This window comes from Fopius arisanus, unplaced genomic scaffold (assembly GCF_000806365.1).
Source record: "Fopius arisanus strain USDA-PBARC FA_bdor unplaced genomic scaffold, ASM80636v1 scaffold00006, whole genome shotgun sequence".
Classification (NCBI taxonomy): Eukaryota; Metazoa; Arthropoda; class Insecta; order Hymenoptera; family Braconidae; genus Fopius; species Fopius arisanus.
The window spans coordinates 1,986,869-2,010,506 of record NW_011887745.1 but is presented as its reverse complement, the minus strand read 5'-3'; the positions used below and the strand labels follow the sequence as shown (position 1 = coordinate 2,010,506).

Here is a 23,638-nt window from a genome sequence, read left to right as displayed (position 1 = left end):
GGGTGTGCACTACACGGAGAGAAAAGTCCAAGAAAAATTACTGTGCCGAGCACTACATTCGTGGTGCAAAATGCTAGAATAGTACAACTTCTTTGATTCACAAATAAAAATTACTATCAATACGTCAAATTTTCTTATACATTCCGTAATTAATCATGTGTAGCTCCATAAAATTTACTAAACAGCACTAAAAAATTTGACGGTCTATCATTTTTTGTTTGAGTTTGAAAGAAAATTTGATAGAAATCCTTCAAAAATTCCTATCCAGATCGGTATTTTTTATTGTGCTCTCTTTTAATTTTTACTGTGCTACACAGTATTTTCTCCGAACATTTTTTAACCCAATATGATTGGTTAGCGATGAACGTCGAATGTTTCCGATTCTTGCCGAAGTTGAATTTAACAATGGTAACTCAGTTGCGACGACTATGAATTTTTATTTGGCCGATAACGAAGATTTGCTCGGCCGATGACGAAATGTTACTGCATCGCATAGTTATTTTTCTCAGGCCTGCAGTTTACACCTAGATTGTAAGGCAGCACAGTAATTTTTATCGGAATCACAATATAAAAATTTATAGATTTTTCTCTCTGTGTAGGAATTATTTGTCAAGGATCTAATGAGACTGAGACTCTTATTTTTTTTCTTTTTAAATTGAAATCAGTAAGTTCTGAACAACACTCGCAAAAAACAGAGAAAATAATGCATTTATTTACAATAAGGCTTGTCACTATTATTGTTTAGGGATGTGCGTTTCTTGACGATGAATGGATGCACACTTCCTGAAAAATTAGGCGACCCCATTTTTCAGCGAAATTAATTCTTCTTAAATGGCAGTTAAATTATCCCGATTACTGTAGAGTTAGAGTGTGTAAAGTAAGGAAGTCCTCACGTTTATAATGAAAGAATAACTATTAATGGAGAATTTCGTAAGATGAGTAATTGTAACTTGGCTCAATCTGCACCTTTCTCTAGACATAACGCGACTTGAATATTAAGCACATATCTCTCAATACTATCACAGCACTGAGTCACGTACGATCCTGCGCGACAAACAATATTCCAAGTCTCAACCATCGGATCACCGACATACCAGCTAATTACTATAATCGTGCAACGAACATGGATATGTGTGCGAACCTCTGTAATGCATGGACGTATACAAATCGTCCTCTCGCCCTTCTTTTACCACATGAACGTATAAGTCTAGAGGGCATAAGTACATAGAAAGTACATGGTGCTGGTGCACACGTGCTTCAATACATTCCTTTGTATAGAGTTAAGTACACTGAGGTTATGACCACGGGCCTCCAACGGTGTATGTGTTATGTGAACCTATAAAAACTTCAAAACGATCTCAGTTATTTACGCAAAATGTAAGTACTAACAAGCTTATGCCTTGTTACAACTTGAAAAGATACTCCTTCGCCTCAGACCATATCTAAATTCGCGCAATGTTCTTCTTTTAGTAAACCAATTATTATGATACCAAAAAAATGTATAAATGTGTATGGGGCTAGCTCGTGAAGTTTCAACCCTCATGGTGTGTTATGAATTTACAAATTTGTCCATCCATTCACCCCATAAATATAACACCCCGTATTTTTTCATTTTCATTTTGAATTGGCCGTTTTGGCCCAGATGAATTGTAAACTTTTTTTTTATGACATTATTTACTGCAGTAATGAAATTTAATTTTATGCGAGGTTTTGAAGAACTTGAGGTTTTATATCTTATATCTATAGATTCTAGTTTTTATTAGATTACACATTAGCATTTAAAGTATGCGAAATCAATATTCACGCAGAAAAAGATGTATCTATATGTATATGTATGTAGTGTTTTTTTTAAATCGGACGAAAAATTATGTGCTGTTCTTATTCACTATTGTGTAACTGAGATTGGTGACCACACGATTACTATTTGTTACGGTAATTCTTTTAATGAATTCCGGCCTGCAAATTTTCTATTATATTTTAATATTATGAAGTATGTGAAAAAGTATCAATTTATGTCCTATTCTTTTCTACAAAATATTTGTTGCAATACACGGAAAAATCGTACTTGATATAAGGATGAAATGCCGAAGATGTTATCCTTTCCATTATTTTTGTCCCCTAAAATGCCATTAGCGTAGTATTAGATGGTTAAAAGTTGTTGGGGATCCCTGGGATGGTGAGAGCTCATCGATGAAATCTCTTTAAAACAGAACACTTCATGTTAGAAACTTTTTCCTCAGAAAAATACATACCATGTTGATACATTAATTTTTGCATAATAATAACTTCATAAGGCATAATCGCATATAGATATTCATGTATTATTAAAATCAATAGAAACTATTTTTCATGTTGATTTTTACTTTCGACAGGAAAGTGTGCTTCATTCTTGAATAAATAATTACGAAAAAATAATGGTGGTTATAATTAACCTTGGTATTTTTAATGGATGGAATCTGCCCAGGGGAGTCAAAGGTTATACATCATTGTATAAATCTAATGGAAATGAAATAAAAATAAAAACAAGAGAATAACGTCTAGGGCAAAAAGTGACGGTCATGTCCGTTTGTCGAATAATCTCTAAACGATGTTTGTCGGAAGTCCAAGTGATTGAATCCATAGCAATTTTCACTGTAGACCGAAAAAAAATGTGTCATATTGAGCTGATCCATCACTAATCATCACTAGGGGTCATCAAAGATTTTCTCATGGACCTTTGAAAAACTTGAATTATGGAGAAATATATCATTTGTTTGGTGTTTTTCCACTTCTACTTTTTTCCATCTTTATTTTTTGTAAGGATATTCAAAATGGTGTGGTAGAAAAACAGATGACTTTTGAAAAGGTTTGGTTAGAACTTTCCGTGAAAAATCATGAAAATATGTCTAAAAAATTTACCTATCATTTGTCATCACTATTTTTACTTACTTTTGAAAAGTAGTTTTCGGACTGATGGGAAGTAATAATTTTTGGAAGTGTTAGCTGGTAGTATGGTACAACGCCATACCGTAATAATTGGTACTATAATTCAATAAATTTGAATAGTAATGTGATTATGAAATAGTCGATAATTTCTATTAGTTCTGATGATTGTATAGAATGGAAGAGGGAATGAAGTATGAAGGAATATAATGCCGCCTGTACAGGGAAAAAGGTAGGGAGTGTGTTCATGAGCAGGGCTACTTGGAATGGGTGGTGCCGAGCTGGCTGTAATCGGCAGATTAATGCTCCCTTGTCGGTTCGTCTACGAGGTTAAACCATAAGAGGCATACGATAGAAACTCCCTTACATAAGAGAAGAGTATTCAGGAATGGTGTGGCTCAGCGTTCGTCTACTACTGGTCATGCTTCTGCCGGACAAGCAGAGTATGAGAGTATGGCAAACCTAGGTAAAGCTAGTAAAGCGACTGGAATGAACAATGACGATTTGGGACGATTGTGTTCAAACTTGAAGAGAAAAAAAAACGCAAAACCTGTTAAAGTAGTTTTGTCACAGTCAACACTTTATAAGACCAGTTTTCCAAGATGGGCCATCAAACACTTTTCGCATCGGGTTTGGTATTTTGCCAGGTCATAAATGGTATATGGGGGGCCCAAGGGCATCGGCCGGTTTTGGAATCGGGCCTGACATCGGACGCGTGAGAGTGGGCCCACTTCGGTATGTACAAACATTGCTATATAACTGACCCTCACCGAAGCCCATTAATCATTACATTTCCATGCACTGATACCAATTCATGACTGGTGAAACGTGTTAGCTATGACCGTTGCTTATTTTCATCTACCAAAAATTCTGGTTCCTCGGTATTTCACGTTAGCCATATCAATTTACTGTCAATTACGTGTTACACCAAATATTGATTCCATGTCGTTTCTTCAATTCTTCATTCTTCCGAAAATTAATAAAACATGAGTGGACATTATCAAACACAATATTGTTCAATTTTTTATTGTTCTTTTTCACACCGTTTTGCAAACCAAATTGAAAAGTGGAAAAAAAACTACTCAAATAATTAATTGTTGATGCGCTCCATCTGTTTTTACACATACTGGCGAAATCGGAGCTTTTATCCTCTACAAAAAACATTGATAATGCAAATAAATATAATACTCAATTTGAAAAATCTGGATTCCACTATTTTCTGCACACTGGTGACAAAATAATCACGAATATTTTTGTTTTAATTAATTAAAAAACTGTAATTTTTCAAATATGAGTTTACAATTTTTTTGCACAGATAAAAATATTCAGGGAAAACTATAGAACGTATGCTCTTTTATCTAGTATGAAAGTGATTGAGTGAATCTACGTGGCGGTACGGTATTGTTCACAATTATCGAAGATGTTGAAAAATTCTGGAATAGTTCCGCGAAGTTTTCCATAACCATATTGATATATTCCAGAATAACGGAAAAGATACGAAAAGATAGAAACATTAAAAGCACATCATTAAAAGTGTGGAATAGTATATTACGCAACCAGTGCGTAATTTTTTTGGCTTGTGGGTCATAGAGCCAGTTTTTTCATGCTGCCTCATGAGAAAATCATTTTCTCGTTAAAATAACATGTAAAAATTGATGAGATGTGAGATAATGTAGACGTGCGAATTATTCTTAAATAACTGCATCAGTTTTGTCATTGACAAATATACGTACCCCGAGAAATTACCGCAATAAAATTAGTTGAAATCATTGCAAAAAGAGGCTAGGACAATCATAACAATTTCACAATATTGGGAATTTTGTAATTTGGGGGGTTTTTAGTCCCGGTAAAAATCTGTAGCGTTGTGTTCTGTAACTAATACGCTAACCACTAGGTTAACTACTCACTTATGATCACAATTGTAAGCGTTCATTTTTTTACTTATTTCATAATTTTTCAAGGTGTAGTTACTTAATCATAATATATGTCCAACTCTACAAAGAGACGCAACAATCGAGTGAACCTTCATCTGCTAGTCGAAGTTCAATGAGGTAATTTTATTTTTTTATGGCACAACGATTTTCTCAATGAGCAACGTGGAGAAAAATCGCTCGTGACCCGACAGAGAGATATGAATGTTGAGCCTATAATACACACTTTTCAAGGGTACGAGGTGAAAAAGAAAGTCTAGCAAATTTTTCAAGAAATCAAGGACGCATGCATATGGGGAATTCCATGGGAACAAACTTGGAAAGTCTTTTCAATGATTATGTCATTAATAATGTGGACTACATGAAGGTCAAGAATTGATGAGTGAACTGAGCAAAAAAAATGTTGAAAATGCCGAATGTTGGGGGTATAAATCTTTGTTTGTGAGCGTTAATTTTAACAGACCCTTATCTCCATGTATCTATCATGTCCACACTGGGCTATTGGAAAATCACACTTGGAATTGCGACTAACAAAACTTAATATTTTTAATAATTTCATTGACAAATCATATGATCTTTTTAATCATCTCGTAATTCTCATTTTTCAGTTCGATATTCCTCTATAGAATAATCCGTGAACGTGACGCTGGTCCTCTTCCTGGTTCCCACGCTAATTTCATTATCCTTATCTGATGAACCCTATATATTGTATGCTCATTCAAAAGCGCCTCAAATGATTTTCAACGTGACATGTAGATCATTTGATTCTGAGTATTTTTCATCAAGTTATCGTACTTTTAGGCAGAAATCCAATTTTTGGGTTTTACTTGAAAAATCCAATTTTGACTGGCTTTTTCAATGTTTTTAAATCAAATTAATCAGAATATTGATATATCATTCTGAAGGACATTATTGCTCCTTTAGAAAGTCATATCTTGAATACAATTTGGTTGAATTTTCATGAAGTTATCGACCATTCTTTCTCTTTCAAACATCATGTCAAACCTTGAAATTCGGGCTTTTCATCTATCAGCGGACCTTTCGACATGATAAAACAGGTTTTCTTCTATATCAATTGGAAGATCATAACGACTCTCTTCGAATGATGATATCATGTTCTTTGTTTCATCAACTCAATCATATCAATTGCTACGATCGCTTATATGTATATCGGATTTTACATGTGAGATATGGGAAATTTGCTTTTTTTTAAAAGTCTCGTCTCGAATTATTGTCCTCTGAGTCAAGTGTTGGTCGGAATCTTATACGCGTTGTGAAGTTTATCGAATAAGCTCCAAATCCAGATGTGGATTATTCAATTTCTACGATTTTTGACACATGTATGAGAGTTTTTGTCAAAAATTCATTTTTCACGGTTTATTGGAAAAATCCGCTTGGAAAGGATTTTTCCATTCCTCCAAGTCGAATCAATAAAAATATCAGTTCATCATGTGGAGGGACTTTATCTATTCCTTAGTTTGCGATATGTAGAATGCTATTCAGTTGAATTTTCATGAAGTTATTCAACTTCGTTACTCCTTTGAAGGTCATATCTGATATTTTATTAGGCCCATCCTAGCGAACCCAGTTGAGAGTCTAATTATCAAAATGTTCTATGACGTGGCAGTAAGTTGACAGTTTGTTGATAATTGGGATGGCAGGGTGGATGTGTGGTGGGGGCTATACTTAACTGTCAACTGCCAATGATGGTTGATATTTGTCTACCATCGACAGTTCGTAGTGGACTCTTGCGCCCACCACCCACCCAATCCCAACAATTAGCTATCATCGGCAGTTGATAGTTAAGTGTAGCTCCCACCACGCATCCACTCTGTCACCCCAACTATTAATAAACTTTCAACTTGTTATCAAGTCGTGGAACATTTTGACTCATCACCCTACTCTCAATTATAACCATCGAATAAAATCATCACGGCATACAGTGGGATCATTAAAATTTCGGTTCTGTTCATTATTGGTGAAGTAGTCAACAAAATGGAGTGGTGTGTTTTCCTAATTACCAATCACTTAGTGAAGCCAAGAATTTTTCAAATTTGGAAAATTCATTGAAGTATTAATTTCATGTAGCCATGCTATAGGGTACTTCTCGCCTAGTAACGCTAAAAAACCATAAAAATATGGAAAGCTCAGGCGATAATTCTTCTGAATTTTCCATTTGTGGAGAATTTAATCGTATTTGATATTGAATTTTTACGATGAGCATGACAGTTCCAGCTTCCATTGAAAAATGAACAATTGTTCAAGCTGAAAAACTCAGTTTTTCTGAAAATTTGCATGAAAAATGAAAAATTTAGTGACCCCTTTGAAATTGAAATTGACTTCAAACTCCTGTAATTGCAAATGCAAATGACTCTGCAACTGAAATTCAAAGAAATTTTTAACAGTGTGAATAGTAAGGAACTTTTCTTTCTCATACGATTACAGAACTTACCTTCGACTCGAACAGTAACCTCGTCCGTCTCAAAAAAGTTCTTTCCAACCATGTATTAAAACATATTTTTTATTATTCAGTCCGTAGACAAGATTTTCCGAGCGCGCAACAGCCATGCAGCTTTGCGTCACGAAGAGAGTGACAAAAAGTATATCGTTTTCCGCGCAATTAACATTTGATAGATTTGATGACGCATTATATCCAGATGTTTCAGTAACAAAACACCACTACAAAATTCTAAACGATATGTTTAATAGAAAAGACTTGAGTCAAACTAATCTACTTCTAATGCAAATTCAGACTAAAATTAGAGAAGGATCTATTTTTTCCAGCCGCATGCAATATTGAAAATTGCAGGTCGATAACTTGGAAAAGAGTCGCGTTATGTATATGCGTCAATCGAGCAATCAATCAATGGACCTAAAAAAGCAATGAGTTAAAAAAGCAATCCTTGAATTTCATGAGAATACCTGAGTGGTTAATTTCCAGTGATACAAACGTATTAATATTACGCCATTGTAGATATGAACATGACAGAACTCACTGCGCAAGTGATGAGTGATGCGAGTGATGAGTACTGAATAGTGGTTCAGTTCAGGGTTAACGATATGATGTTTCCAGGAAAAAAGTCTCATAATCTCACCGATAAAGAGACAGATGGACTTTACATATAAATGAAGATAGAAGTGAAGTTGATCGATGGACGAATCATTTGAGCATTTGAGCATTTCTTGATTCTTATGGGAGAAGATGATCTATTTCGATTGCGACAAGTGAAAGGTCTTACTGGCTACAAGAGTACGAATTTAAATGAGTACAATACTGGCGCCATACTTTGGATGATAGCAACTGCGTCTTCGTATGGCTATTACTGAGCAGACACTTGAAGTAACAATATCGAACATTCATTGAAGGCAAGCAGTCGTAAGAATTGTCAACGATTAGTTTATTACATGGGCGGATTGATTTTAATGTCAAGTGATGTCAAATGATTTTAAATTATCATTAATTTATCAAGCTGGTCTTGTGACGCGAGTGAACTATTCAATTGCTCAGATCGCTCTGAGGCTCGGTTCGGCTGAATCCTATTGTTCATTTATCCTTATCGATATTAGAAAGAATAAACGGAACTCTTATCCACTAAAAATATAACCAACCCGAAACAGCATTGGGCTTTCAGTGGTGTATGAATTATGAGTCACGGAAATCGGTGGCATTCCATTCCCCCGTTGAATGGTATGCACAGAGTGATATGTATCTCGATGCCTGCATAACTCCAATCTATAAATGATGGTAAGGGGACGTAGTAGATAGACGTTAGTGTTTCCCTTTAAACTATAACTTTCAGTTCTTCCGTCGCCTATTTCCATACCAAGTAAAGAACTTCTCATTTTCAAGAACTTAACCCTCATTTCCAGCGATTTATTACTAATTTACGAACATTCGATCTAATCATCCATTTATATTACACTCAAGAATATAGATTAAACCACTGAACCTTCCGAACCCTCTTTTATATCTCCTTTAAGATCCACATTTATTTTAATTTGTACATTTTTTTTTTAAATTTGTGGCTTTTCTCCACGAGATATTATCGATGTCCTAAGGAAATCGTGGACGAATTATTGAACTATTGAATAATAGTAATTAATAATTATTGAATATGCAATTGTGTGCCGACGTTCTGACAAAATCTGCGATTGTATCTTACCTTTCTGTTCAGCATTTTGGTCTACACATAATAAGTGTACATATATCTACAAATCACGACAAAAAATATATATGTGACTCTAATATATTATATTACTTCAGTGTTGATGATAGGGTGGAATAAAATATAGATAGACAAAAGGGCCGTTAGTTTCTCAGACTCTGATGCTAATAAGTGACAATTATTGCCGTAGATACTAGAGATAGTTCCCTTTTTTCGCCAAAAATTACCTTTCATTTTAATGATTTACTTGGGGTTCGCCCTATAAATAATACAAAAAAATCCATATATTTTTATAAAAAATTTCGACATTTTTTGAAAAAAATGTTTAATTGGCCCACACATTTAGACATGCGTGCGGAAAGAAATATTTAACATATACTGTGTATCTCTTCTGTTATTCAATAGTAAAATGAGGTTGAAGAAAATGTGACGAAAGTATTACAGAATTTTTGCGATGAGAAGAGTAATTTTCTAGGGGAATTATTTTTTTCCGTGTTGAAAAATTGTATGGAATGGGGTAAAAAAAATCCAAATATAGTCATTTAGATCACACACTACTCTCAGTAGTACGTCCACTTGAAGATATTCATAAAGAATCACCTTTTGAATCAACTATGCCTTCATTTTATGAGCGCACCTCTGTTTCGCCATTTATGTCTGTCATAATTATAATTAACAGACTTTGTTTCTGGCCCGGCAATAGTTTTTCGATAATACTTGGAAATATAAATAAGGTGAAGAAATTTTGTTAATAATCTTTCCTATCAGCATTCCTTGAATATAATAAATTTATTATATCTTTTTATACCTGATCCTTAAAATGATGGAATTTTAATTGAATGTAAATTGACATTATGTAAGAAAGGCACATAAATACAATTATAATTAGTCAGAAATACTGTTCCTTGAAAAATGTATATTTTGTATACATGTCTTAAACATTAACTAACCAAATTTTTCTCATATATTGTTGATATTTTTCCATGAGGGTGAAAGCATCGATATGGGTAATGGAACACAGAAGATACACTGTAAAAAACAATTCATTTACTACATAAATTGAGTTCTATCTAGTCAATTTTTTTAACATGGAAATAAACATTTTTTGCGGTCTAGCAAAGTAGTTAGAGAATAGAGAATATTGAACTTCCGATGCAAAAATTGCTTAAAAGCTGCAGAAGGCGTTTGAATAATGCAAAATTTTTCGATTTCTCTAAGTGATCCATTTTGCCCCGTAATTCATTTTACAACTACCACCCCCATATTTTGCATAAAAAGAGACAATTCATAAGTCATTCTAATCCATGTATAAGTTACTGCCAGAGGTGGAGCTCAGGATTGTGCATGCAAATGTCCTGTCTCTTTTTCCTAGGTCTACATAAAATAGTTTCCGTCATAATTACTCGGTTAAGCTCGGTGAAACGGTTATGTTTTTCCAGAGATTGTTCCAAACCCCTGAAATTCGTCCAATTGAATAACTCAGTTACTTATCGCTATTGAGGAAGGACAGGAAAAATTTATATCACAGCATGTATCATATCTCTACATTTGAGACGAAAAACTATTTATTAAAGAATAACAAAGGTTCACGCTCTAGATCATATTCGAACATCAGAATGGAAAATTTTATCAGTAATTTTTTTAATACTATCAGAAATTGCAATGGACGGTGGCACTAACAGGCTCTCAGGAGCTAATGATTCTCCATGTTTTTACAGAATCTTAATTACCTAACAACATGTATTAATGAGTTTTTATTTTAGACTAAAAATGAATGCCTAAGTAAGCATTGAACGGAATTTCTTTAATCTTTTACACTGACTCATTCATAATGTTTTACATGTACAAGATGAGTTCCAATGTATTGATGAAATTCCCATAGTAATAACATTTTGTTTTTCAATAAAATTGACAAAAAAGTCGATATCCTCTAAAACGTGTAGATTCTTCATCCTCTGGAAGAGTGTTTAAACACGACTTTTATGTAGTAATTCGATATTCACAATCGCCTTTGAAAAAATTCAACCAAATTAAGAAAATTATCCAAAAGTTTTCGGATAACTCAAAATTGTCTAAAAGGTGGAAATATCGTATTTCCTCGGAAAGTGTTTACACGATTTTTTACAAAATTGAAATTCAATCCGAAAAAGTCTTTCTATGACCTTTTTGCTCAACTCAAACGATATATGTAATTAGCACATCGTCCCAAGTCTAAGATGCAAACAACACCAACGCCAACGAAACAGAAAGTAATTTCAAATGATCATTCAAAACGTTCATCAATTTTTCTTAACCATAAAAACTACACTAGGGTCGGCCGATATTATTTTTGGTACTTTCAACTATGTGGTGAGAAATTATTGATGAAATTTTTGGAATTTCCGAGCGTGCAGACGTGGCTAATGTATTGGCCAGCATCTGTTGACTTGGTTGTCCGATATTTGGTCAATATGTTGGCCCATAGCGATTCAACGAGGTTCGGTTGCGCGATGTTGGTCCAATGGTAAGACTTCTATTCTATGATAAATAAATATTCGTTGGTCGGTCCATTGATCCATGGTTGATCCGAGAAGGACAGAAATGCGCAAAAACTACTGCCTCAAATTTATGAAGCGATTTTTATGCTCCTACTAAAAGACTTAAGTATTAGGCTAGTGGTTATAGTTCGAGTCTAGTCGGATACTAAATTTGAGCTGGTCAATTAGGTTTTTTTCAGGATCAAAAACGCGAAAATCTTCTTTTCTGATGTTTTGTTAATTCATTTGATGACTGCCTCGCTAGCCAGTCATATGCCGAGCATTTACAATGCACACTGTTGTTCTTTTTTATTACTAGCTTCTTTCAATCATGGTGAAAAGATAATTGGATAAATTTCAATAACAAATAAATGTTATTAATATTTTCGGGTAAAAATAATGAGACTCGCTTCTCAATCGGGTGCCATCATTGCACCAATCAAGGCACCGATAATCGTGCCGGAGTTATCATCCAAGGCTCGATAGAATATTGGGCCAGTCCCTTTTCGTAGCTTCAGGAATGTTGGTGTCGAGTTTGGCCCGATTCTACGACCTATCCGGCCATACTACGTGGGATAGGAACATTAGGCTAAAACATGCTCGACTTATTCCCTTAACCCCTTAAATTACTCGGAGAGATACACATATAGTTCCGATTCCATGCGATTATGCCACTTGATTCACACCAATGTTACACTAAAGGTATTCATTGGTAAAATAATCTGTTTTTTTTTTTATCAAATGGAGAGTTGGAAGTATTAAGGTCCAAGCGACTTATGTTGAATTAGACCGACAATCCATTTGAATCAGCACTTTTTTTACCGGAGAATCTTGCGCATCTTATATTGAAAAAAGATTACCCTTTAGCTATAATAGATTTCAGTGTAGGCTTTATGGATTGAGTTTTCGTCAAAGCATCTCCCTAACAGAAATCTGAAGGGATTGTGCGACGTTTGCGCGGCACTCTCATGCATTGGGCTATAGTCACAATACTATATCCCGTCAAGCCTCCGGTATGAATTGCGGGGAAACTCCCACAACTTCCCCCATGCCTGCATCATGTAATCCCAATATACCTATGATTATGAGATGTGTCTTATAAGGCGTTCATTCAGTGCTTTGTAAAGTTTTATTGACGTTTAATAATGACAAGTTTAGGGATTAATTGAATCTTCAAATTGACTTTCATCCTCTGAAAAACAACAAAACTTATTAATTTAGAGTTCGGTGGAAATTTAATAGAATTGTAAATAATTAAACACCAAGAAAATGATAGTTCGCTGAGTTAATAATACAATACTAAATTACAATGAAGTGTTGTCTTAAACGTAAATTGTAGAATACGCCATCCACCCGAATTCTCCTGATTTCTGTCGGAACTTATATCGCATAGTTGAGCTAAAATTTTTCCGAAATGCCATTGCTCAATGATGAAATTACTGGAAATTTCATTAGAATAATTGCCAATAAATTGAAAATTGACAATACATCCTTCATATTTTGATAAAAAGCAATACATCAAATAGATACTGAATCTATGTGAGCGCATGAATTGAATCCAGATGTAACATATATGCGATATATTTTTTTAAGGAAAACAATTGGAGATGTCCCATGTATGTGACATACAACGATTGACATATATTTTTTTCGTGGTAGAAGGCATTGCGCATCTTTCAAGTTTGGAATGTACAAAAGAATAGGGATTCACATTCATGGTTTTGTGCACGGAATCCGAGATGGAAATGTAAGGATACTCTTCCCTATCTCAGAACGACTACGGCCAAGTTTCGCACCACTTAAAGTATCTATTATCGCAACAATACAGATATAAATTCTTGATAAAACTTATCCTAATGTTTTGTAATCCTGTTGCTTAGGAGAGATTCAAGAAGTTTCTCTCCAATTGCTGGTAGGAAATCCTGAGGAGTCGCTGGACTACCCGATTACAAAACGTCGGGCTCAATTTTGACAGATATTTCTCTCCGCGAATATTCAATAGCTCTCGCCCACTCAATGTATGAATTTTCGAGGATCAAGAAGAAAAGAACGCACTCAAAAAATGTTAACACAACAATATGTTTTCGTTTTATTATTATTGAAGAATTATTCAAGAAGCATGTCTAACTTATTAATTCGATGACTCGAATATTGACAAGAAAGTCATATCTTAGTTTCAGAACTGGTAAACTTCTGTCAAGAAATTCTGTCGGGGTTTCAAACATGGTGATAATCTATTCTCAATGCAAGCGATATCGTTTTCTTGGAAATTTTTGAGTTTGAGTTCCTCCATACGAGTAGACACGCACTTGTCAACAACAAAAAATGTTCTTCCAGTGTGTAAACGGATAGAAAAATTGACGAAAAATGAGGTGACCACTCTGTAATCCTAGAGCGAAATTTCAGTATGTAAGACATTCAGAATGGAATTTTGCAGAAAAATTATGTGCCAATCACATAGAAATTCAAGTTGTTTCTGCAATTTTTCACCGAATGACATTTCGACAACACTTGCTCGTGAACAGCGTATTATTAACTAGTCAGAAATATGAGGAGAATGATGAATTAGCATTTTATGTCGCCTAAACGTTCATTGTTTACTAGTTTCTAGGATCTTTGAAATTTCGCCAGTAATTTTTTTACAAATCTTTGAGCGTATGAAAGAAAATAATCTATTTTTTTCCAGTTTTATAGCTCCCCTGAATGACTCAGCCATAAATATCTCAATTGAGCTTGGGGCAACTGACTTTTTCATGCCGATGTTTAGCGAGAATGACGGCAATTCAAAAATGCGTTAAAAAATTATGTGAGTAAAGGAGGATTTAAATGAATAACCATTAAAAAGATCTTATGGTACGCATAATCAAATGCAACGAGATCGTTAAAAAAAATTCCCTCAAATTGGCTCTTAAACTTCGATGCATCTAGGTCCCGTTAAACAAATAGGACTTGGGGTCAAATTTGTCCACCCGCGTAAATTGTCCATGAAAATTTATCATTTTCGCAGGATTAGCGTGGAAAAAATGAGTTACACTATACAGTTATACGCTTTTCGTCAACACTGGCTTAACCTTAAAAATTGGACATCTTTTTGGAAGTCAGTTGGTGAAAGAATACAACATTGGATAAAATTAAACAAGTGGCAGCCCCAACCCTAGTTGATTAAAGAATTTTCTTTCTGTTTGTAATGTTTTCTCAGGAAGCGATGGGGCGAAATAGACCAGTGGAACGGAATAGACCCAAAAACGACTAGCTTCACTGTTTAGTTTCTTTACCCCCCTCCCACCTCAATAATCGTTAAAAAATATATATATATGACAAGATGAATTACACACTTAAGACGCTACAGGGGAGAAAAATTATTAGAATTTATAGGTTTGATTCTATTAGATTTTCGAAGAATTTCGAATTTCGAAATTACAGAATTTTCATGGATGTGAAAATCATAATTTTATAATGCATTCGAATTACCAATTTCATATAAATATTTGCTGTACAATCGTATTGAATTTTTAGTAAAATCAGAGATTTTCTCATTTATATTATCTTAAATGGCGGTTAGTATCACAATCCTGAAAATTCTACAACACCTTTATGACAACTATCAAGTTTTCTATTGATTTTGGGGGCATATTAACTGAAAACTGGACTTTCAAATTCGTTTGTTTGTTCTGAAAATTCAATAAAATAGAACACTGTTAATATATATATTAATAATTTGTAATAAATTCGTCACGGGCAGTGAAAAAAATAGCTCAACAGATTCAGTGATTTCGTATGATTCCCCGCTCCATCTATATATTGCCCTATCAATATGCAAAAACATAATTTATTATGAGGTGCATTCTATATGATAGCAGAAGATGATTTTTTTCCAAATTCTATTCTTCCGTCAACCGATCAGGATTCCATCTATTGTTGCCTCATGATACAAAGCTTTCAAGCTGGAAAAAATATCTCAGAAGTGACCGTTATCCGTTAATCAACCATTAATATCATGAGTTAATATGAATTAACTCATTTTGAATACATGGACATTATGACGATTTTTATGGCCAGTTGATTTTTGACGGTTTATATCATCACGTGAATAATTTCACTATGCAATATCACTAGTTTTTCGTCATATTTATTGAGAATTTTCTGATAATTAGTTGAATTTTCCGCAACGGTGGGGGCAAAATACACAAGCCACAATACGGCCTGCGTGTTCGATGCCAGGATCCAAAATAAACGATCCTTCCCCACATGATTATCATTCGCGCCTCCGGCATGTGGGCACGAATCCTTCATTTTTCCTCTATAGGTATTAGGGTACATACTATTATTATGATAGTGCCGTAATTTCGCCCTACTCACGTCAAATGAATCAACTCCATACGGTGGAGCACCGACATTTGTCGACAATGCATCTCTCGAGCACACTCGTCGAAAAATAATAAATGGAATTAAGTTGAGGACTTGTGGACTTGATTCAGTTATCATAAAAACAAAACTGTAGGTAGATCATTTGATTAGTAATGTCTGCGGCTATCTACCATATTCTATTGATAATATGCAAAGATAGCCCAGGGAAAGCTAAATAATAACTGGTGATATACTGTGAACTAGTCCCTTGTTATTTATAAAATATTGTGTCAGACACGTATAGTGGAAGCTGAGAAATAACGTAAATCTTACGTTTTTAGGCTTTTTCTAAGTGAAATAAGTTTCAAACGAAAAAGGAATATACGAAGAATGGAAACTGATGAAAAATTATGTGATAGTTCCATGAACGTGAGGCGAACTGTAGATTCGTAAAAAATAACGAAATAAACCGACATTTTTACGGCACTGTGACATAATTTGCCTGCATCGTCCAGTAAATATTACACCGGACTGAAGTAAAAATTCAAGATAGTTCCGTAATTTTTGATAATGTAACACTTGGACCCCACGCTCACGTACCTGTTACGCAATTCTTCCTAAATTTAATTCTCCGTCTATGGTTTTTGAAAAAAAAACCTTCAGTCTAATCGTCAGTATGGACTGCAATCAAAAGTTTCGTGGGAATGAAAACATTTTTCTCAAAATGACATTTTTCATCTTTTAACTGGAAATTTTCGTATAGTGATCCTATCTTCCGAGCTGGTCTATATTGGAATAGTTGATAAAATCCCCCGCGACGCTATAGAAATAGTAAAAAAGTAGAATTTAGTGCGAGTTCAGCCATTCTTTTGCTTATACCTCTTTGATGAAGAGTTATTACTGTTCGTTTGAGACCACCGAGCCTTGTGCCAATACTTCAACAATGCAACAAGGTTTAAAGGTTGATTGAAACTCTCGGCAAGATAAGGATCTGATTGAACTTACAGTAATGAAATTCAGACTCAATGGAACTTGAATAATGAAAAAGAATATGAAAATGTATATCCTAATGATGATGATAACGGGAGATGCATACACGTGTATGGTGTATTCATTAAACGTGACTTGGTTGCAATACATCATGTTGAAACCACGCGAATAGGTGATATAAACTCGCACGCGGAGTCAGAACTAGTGGGCGTCCTGTTTATAACCTGTGGGTCCCAGTGCGCTTCGTTTCCCAGCGCCGTTACGTCGTCATTAGCCTTCTAACGGACGTGTAAGCGTTTCAGGGAATACACCCTAGTCAATTATTAATGATAACTTCTGTTTTCTCTTTGGTGGTATAATAGGACCACTTGTTAGACTGGCAAACTATTTGATAGTATTTTATTGGAACGAGTGAATTTCGACAAATGATGAAATAATTTTTCAATCCTTCTGGTATTCGAGGTGATGATGATGATGATCGGTGATGTTAGTCGTATAAAAGTATAAGAACAATAATGAGACTTGCCTTCGCAGGTAAATTGTCCATAATGTTTGCCGCTGCTCTTGTCACCACAAACGACACACTCGATATTTGGCGATTTGTCCGTCTGGGAGCTGCCTGATTGTGAGCTATTAGCCTGACTACCGGGGGTCGTGCTGGGAGGTAGGGGATCCCGTGGTGTTAATACACCACCCACAGGCACCAGACAGGTTATATCCTCAGGCGTTGCCGATGGTGTGAGATGAGTTGGGGGCATTGGTGGTGGGCATACTTGTAATGGACCACCAGAATTATTACCACCGGGACCACCTTGATTACTGTTTGGATTACCACCACCGCCGACTATACTCGTGGATCCAGGGTCCCGCGGTGTCCACGAGGGTGGCGGGGCGACCAACGCCATCGAGGCGGTGGTGCCACGGGGTGGGAACCCCAGCTCCAACGTGCCGGTGAGCTCGGGGTGATGATGTCCCGCTGGTATGCGACCAGGGAACAGGCTCGCCGTCGCGGGCGGATACACCACCCCGGCGGTCGCCAGGGCGTCCGCACCTCCTGACCCCCCACGAACCACCCTGACTTCCTTTTTTGACACCCTTCTTTAGCCTGGCCAACCCTTTCCACCGCTTTCTCTTCTAATTCCGCTACTTCTCCTCTCACTCTATATACATCTAGTAACTTTATAAAGATGAGATGTATTAGTATATGTTTTTTTCTTGTACAAGTTATGAAAGGTTCAACTGCTGCTACTCAATGCCGAAAATATGTAAAATATTTTCTGGCTACTCCGAAGTACTGGGACTGACACAAATTATACAGGAGTAAGGTAGTCTTAAATAAATTCATAAGACTTGTTCTCAAACTAATAGCATGTTTGAAAAATTAAACGATATCCATAAGGGATTGTCCTTTGCATCGCAGGGCATAAGATGCTGTTAATGATGACAAGAATTATGACATTCGTAATTGCAGCAACATACTGCCGGGAAGTGTATCTTCCTTTGATGGTAGTAAGGAATCGGGCGCGCGCCACGGCGCGCGTCCGCGCACACTAAGCACCAAATTGTTCAAATAACCTCACGGTCACCAAAATGGACCATTTCCATTCACTAATTTCACAATAATTAAACAATGCATGAATAGATAAATTGACGAATGACCTATTAAATTCACGTATGTTAGCAAATATTCACTTCACCTCTTTCCGTCACACATCACTTGTTCTTATCCTCAAAGCGAAAGGGAGGACAAGAAGGGGTATATACTTCTGGTAACCGATCTGATTCTGCACTGATCAACAGTTAAAAGTTAAAGGTTAATCAATTATTCAGGGTCTTTATAATTTATAAGTTTGTTTTTCCAAGTCATCGTTGCCGTTATCCGCTAATGATGCATTATGTGTAAGTACATCGACGGAAAATTCCCGATGCAAGACGAGCATGATATAAACGTAGTGGTGAATAATACATTGGCTTCCAAAATGGAGCGAAAAAACTTGATAACTGATAACAACCGGCAATGATGAAAAGAACTGTCACATTGTTTTTCCACGATTGTTAGCGAATTTTGACGAAAGAGCACGTTATTATTTTTGGATGGTAGGCGACACGCGAAAATAAATGGGATTAAAAGGAGACCTAAAAGATGCTCCAACACTTGCGCGCGACTATTCTTGCGGCCGACTCGAGACCAACTGCTGACTGAGGCGACCCCTGACACCGACCTGGCTGCCCCCACCAACCGAGCTCTGCGCTCGACCTCGTCGGATTCTCGCGGTTCGCTAGTTGCCATGACTACTGAGGGTGGGGTCGAGTACGGGGCGCGCCCCGGTCTTCCTCTCATTGGCTACGGCACTGCCCTAACTCCCTCTCCAATTTTTCCATCATCTCGGTCTGCACTATCGCACGCTTATCCGTCCTAGGGAGTACCCACTTCACTTCTTCTTAACGTCTACTTTTTTCCCTCACACTTTGCCCAACGCGTAACACATGGATATACTCTTAACTTTCTCTCACTCTGTATCTCTCGCCAACTCCACCACTATTCTTTCAACATATATCTAACTCTTGAGGTCTCCGCTATCTTTATGTCGTGCATGCGCAACCATCTAATGATACTTGCCCATCCTTCCAAAATTTATATTCACCACTTACATACGCATATATTCTTAGAAATGTTAAATTTTCAAAATTTTCAATATTATGTTCAATATGAAACTTACCGAGTAGGCAATGATCCAAAAGTTCGGCGTAACACCCATTGACATTTTAAATACAGCTTCAATTTAAAATCTTTTCAAGAAAATAATAATCCGTAATATTGTAAGCAGGCATTTGATAATATAATACTTTTATATTTATTCATCGATGTGAGAAATATCAATGTATTTGGGTCAAGTGATTTATTCTCTCATTTTTTACATATTGTAACTGATTGTCATGCCGTAGAACGATTTTAAAGGGAAGGTGAGATAGGGCATAAAAATCAAAGCTGGAAGACACTTGTCACTTGCAGGGTGTGAGGGGATGAGGGGATGAGGACATTTCTTCCGTGCCCTTCCTATATCTAGTTTTTTCGTTGACTTTTTCTTTACAGTTCCAACAACGGAGGTTGATACTCTAAGATGGTAGGAAGAGAAGGGTGTCCACTACCGAAGTAGATGGAATGACTCGGGTCATTGCCCCGTGCCTCCATCGTGTCGACCCTTGAATTGGCTTTAATTTATGTTTTCATCTTCATTTCTGTGTCAAAGGAAAACTTTATTTTTTCCCCGCTTAATCATTATCCACCTTGTAAGAGAGCTGGGTGATTAGTGAGTATTTGTTTAAACATACCTGAGGCTGGGTGAGTTGATGTCCCTATAAATAACCCACGGAGTCTTGAACTGAACTCAATTATTTGCCCTTTGTCTGAGTTTAATGTAGATAAAAGTCAACATTGACGTCGCAGGGCAATTTTAGGTATTTGTTTTGGCGATCGATGCTGGTGCATAGTGCATCTATGTTCACGGGCGCTTTGGGGCCCGAAATACGTGCAGAAGCACGCGGAAGCAAAAATTGTCTGAAAATATCGTGTCTTATTTATGGTTGATGACATGCCAAATGTATTGTACATTTGGCTTTGATATATATAAGCGAAAAATTTGATTGCGGTCAAAACCGTCAAAGAAGAGCCTGATAACAATCAAGGGGGTGAATGAGGCAACAGGGCGCTTAGATTCGGTAGTGGGGTGAACTGACATATCAATCACTATATATAGAAAGCAGTACACTGTGTTCGCATATCCTCTTTTCTCTGTTGCCGTCTGGCTGACTAGGCCTATTCTATAGCGTGTATAACCACAGGGGTACAAGTGTGTCGACCAAGGGGTGCGCACGAACAATGCCCCCTCCTCCTTCATCTCTTTTATCTTCTCCCGAATCTTTTTTTTTCAATGTGCTCTGAACATTGTTACCGGAAATCATCTTATAATTACTTTTTGTACGTCACGAGCGTGCTCATGTATGATGAAAAAGACCTGCCGAGTTTAAAACTCAAGCATCACTTTGTCCTGTGCATTAGGAGGTACCAACCAAACAAGACATTACAATTCCTATTATTTTTCTCGTCAAACTAAAATCAGTTGCCGGTTATTTTTCTTCGGTTAGGCAAAATCCCAGCATAAAACGACCAAGTTTCTTGTGGAAGAGTGGAAGAGTTTGTCTCTTTCTCTTGTGCAAGTACAAGTACTGTGAGTAGAGCGGTTTCATATTTCTCATGTTTTGCAAGAGAAAGAGAGATGAAACGCCGCGCCCGCCTCTCTTCAGCTTTCCTTCCTCTTCACCCTTATCTCCTTGCGATGCTCCCGGGAGTTCCCTTTTGTTCGCACTCTTTCGACTGTTAATGCCGCAAAATTAACTCACCGGGAGTGGGAGAAGAAGCCATGTAGTTATATTGGAGTTTTCCACAGAAACTTATCCGTTTTGTGGCTGAACTATTGTCCCACAAAGAGAAGAGGATATTATTTCAACATTATCATGCTGCCTGAGAGACAGGAGAAAAATGCGCTTTAATTAATACATTTATGAAGGTCCTGTGGCTTAAATTTGTCCCACCCTCCCAACGCTCTCTGCCTTTCCTCGTTTCGTTTTCAACAGACAATACAAGTGTATATATGTCCAATAAGATTTCCGTTTATCCTTCTTAATTTCATGATGCTTTCCTTATATTTTTTCTTATCTAATTATCCCATAAGAATTTACGTTTTCTAAACGACTCCATACCTACACTTGGGCATATTATTTGTTTGAGTTATCGGCGAAATACAGCATCACTTTTTTATGGCGCAGAGAAAAATAAAACGGGAAAAAATATTCTTCAATCAAATATAAAACATTTTTATGTATAAAATTGAAGTATCTTTCATTCTTCATTCAGGTCTATTCCATTTTCAATATTATATTATAGAAAATTAATTTCTTAGACGAAGTCATTGATCACGATCTTCTTAAAAATTCGAGGGATCCGTAAATTGAGCAGCTGTTCACAATAACCATAGTAAAGAACGCACCATATTGAAAATAGAATGTCTCGCTTCGCTCGGTAGAATCGCCGATTCTGGTTTCACTTACATAAAATACTATACGAGTCCCGTACATTACGGGGTTTTCAAAAAAACCCATTACGCCTTCTGACGGACAATATATTATTTCTTTACCGCAGAATCTTATTATTTAATTATACATGAATCATATATTGAATGAAGAATTGTGTAATAATTTAGAATATAATATCATAATAGAAAATTTCAAAATTAATTGACGGGAGTGCAAAATTTACTATAGAGTAAAAGCAACTTAACTGAGCAATTCAACAATATTTTATAAGATAGCATACCATACATTGAATTTAAATACAATGTTAATGGATCAATATTGATTTCTGAGTCGAAAAATTACTGGGTCCTTATCTTTCTCATGTCTTCCAAGCTTCTCGGAACTTTCAGTGGGTTCGTCATGACATAAGAAGATATAGCGAAGACAATAATCTTCCCATCCTCCGACCGTTGGAGCAACATAGATTGTCCTTGTGTCTTCATTGTCTTCCTTTTTGGGGACATCGGTCAGTATGCCTGTTCTTGTCTAATTTGATCGCTAGGTACTGAGGGTTCCGGCGAGTTTTGAAAGTGCCACATTTTTTTTTCAATCAATAAAAGAAAATATAAAGGGAATATCTTGTGTTTATTAATCAATTACATAATTATCAATTCTTTAATTTATTTAAATGAAATAATTACATATTTTACATTACATACACTATGACTATTTTCGACTAAGTTTCTGGTAGATTAATTTACATTATAAAATCATTGCTACTATCATTATTGCTAATTGTATTATAATAAATTCCAATTGTTGGAAACAGCTCACTCCTGCAGTTCTCCACACCATTCTGAAAAGAAAATAAATTTCATTCACGAACTTACGTAGCGAGAATCTGTCCTGTCTACTCAGCAAAATAGAAATACTTGCTTCTGAAATAGAATATATACAAAACTAGAATTATCGATTTGACCAGAGAAACAATATTGAAAACTAGAATACTACACGTTCATATAATTCATATAATAATTGAAATCATATAATATTTCCAGCTACTTACCTCCAATTTTACGGACCCCAACGCTGAATGTTCTGGATTTTCAAGGGCCCACACTTGAGCTATAACCCCAATATATTTCTCATTATGGCCCATTTAAACATCGTACAATTCATTTTTTAAGTTCCATTGTAGTTTATACTTTAGTAATCAATAACATACTAATAAGCCTAGCATGAAGCTAATGATAAAAAGAATGTTTAGAATTGTTATTATTGTAATTGTAATATATAATGATTTGGAAATCAGAAAATTGTTTATGTTAATATACGATTATTTAAAAATATTTCCTCAACATCCATTCCTCTAAATTTTTTCAAGTTTTACTGACAAGTAAAATCTTTCTAAGTTGTGATCTTTCAAAAACGTGAGAATACTTTGACAGCAAGTGAGTGATATTAGTCTTCCCATCAAAATTACTGTTTCAACATAATTTGATGTAAACAAAACAAATGTAAATAAAACAAATATAAACAAAACAAATACGTTGGGAATGAAAATAAATCTCACCAAATACAAACTACGAATTTCGTACTGTAATGTCCAAACACTCACGATTTTCAGAAATGAAAGGTTACAATTTTAGGACAGGAAAAACAATTTCGGATTTTCTCCTCAACATAACTATTG

At 35.7% G+C, this 23,638-nt stretch overlaps 1 protein-coding gene across 2 annotated transcripts in view; it reads right to left on the bottom strand.

The window, feature by feature from the left end:
- Positions 1 to 19,073, bottom strand: part of svp (COUP transcription factor 2) — a 119,230-nt gene extending 100,157 nt beyond the window's left edge. For both annotated transcript variants that reach the window (XM_011316348.1, XM_011316349.1), the window contains exon 1: positions 17,399 to 19,073. In XM_011316348.1, the coding sequence (XP_011314650.1) occupies positions 17,399 to 17,777 (379 nt within the window). In that variant the 5' untranslated portion in view covers positions 17,778 to 19,073. The remainder of the gene's footprint in view (positions 1 to 17,398) is intronic.
- Positions 19,074 to 23,638: the final 4,565 nt, after the last annotated feature.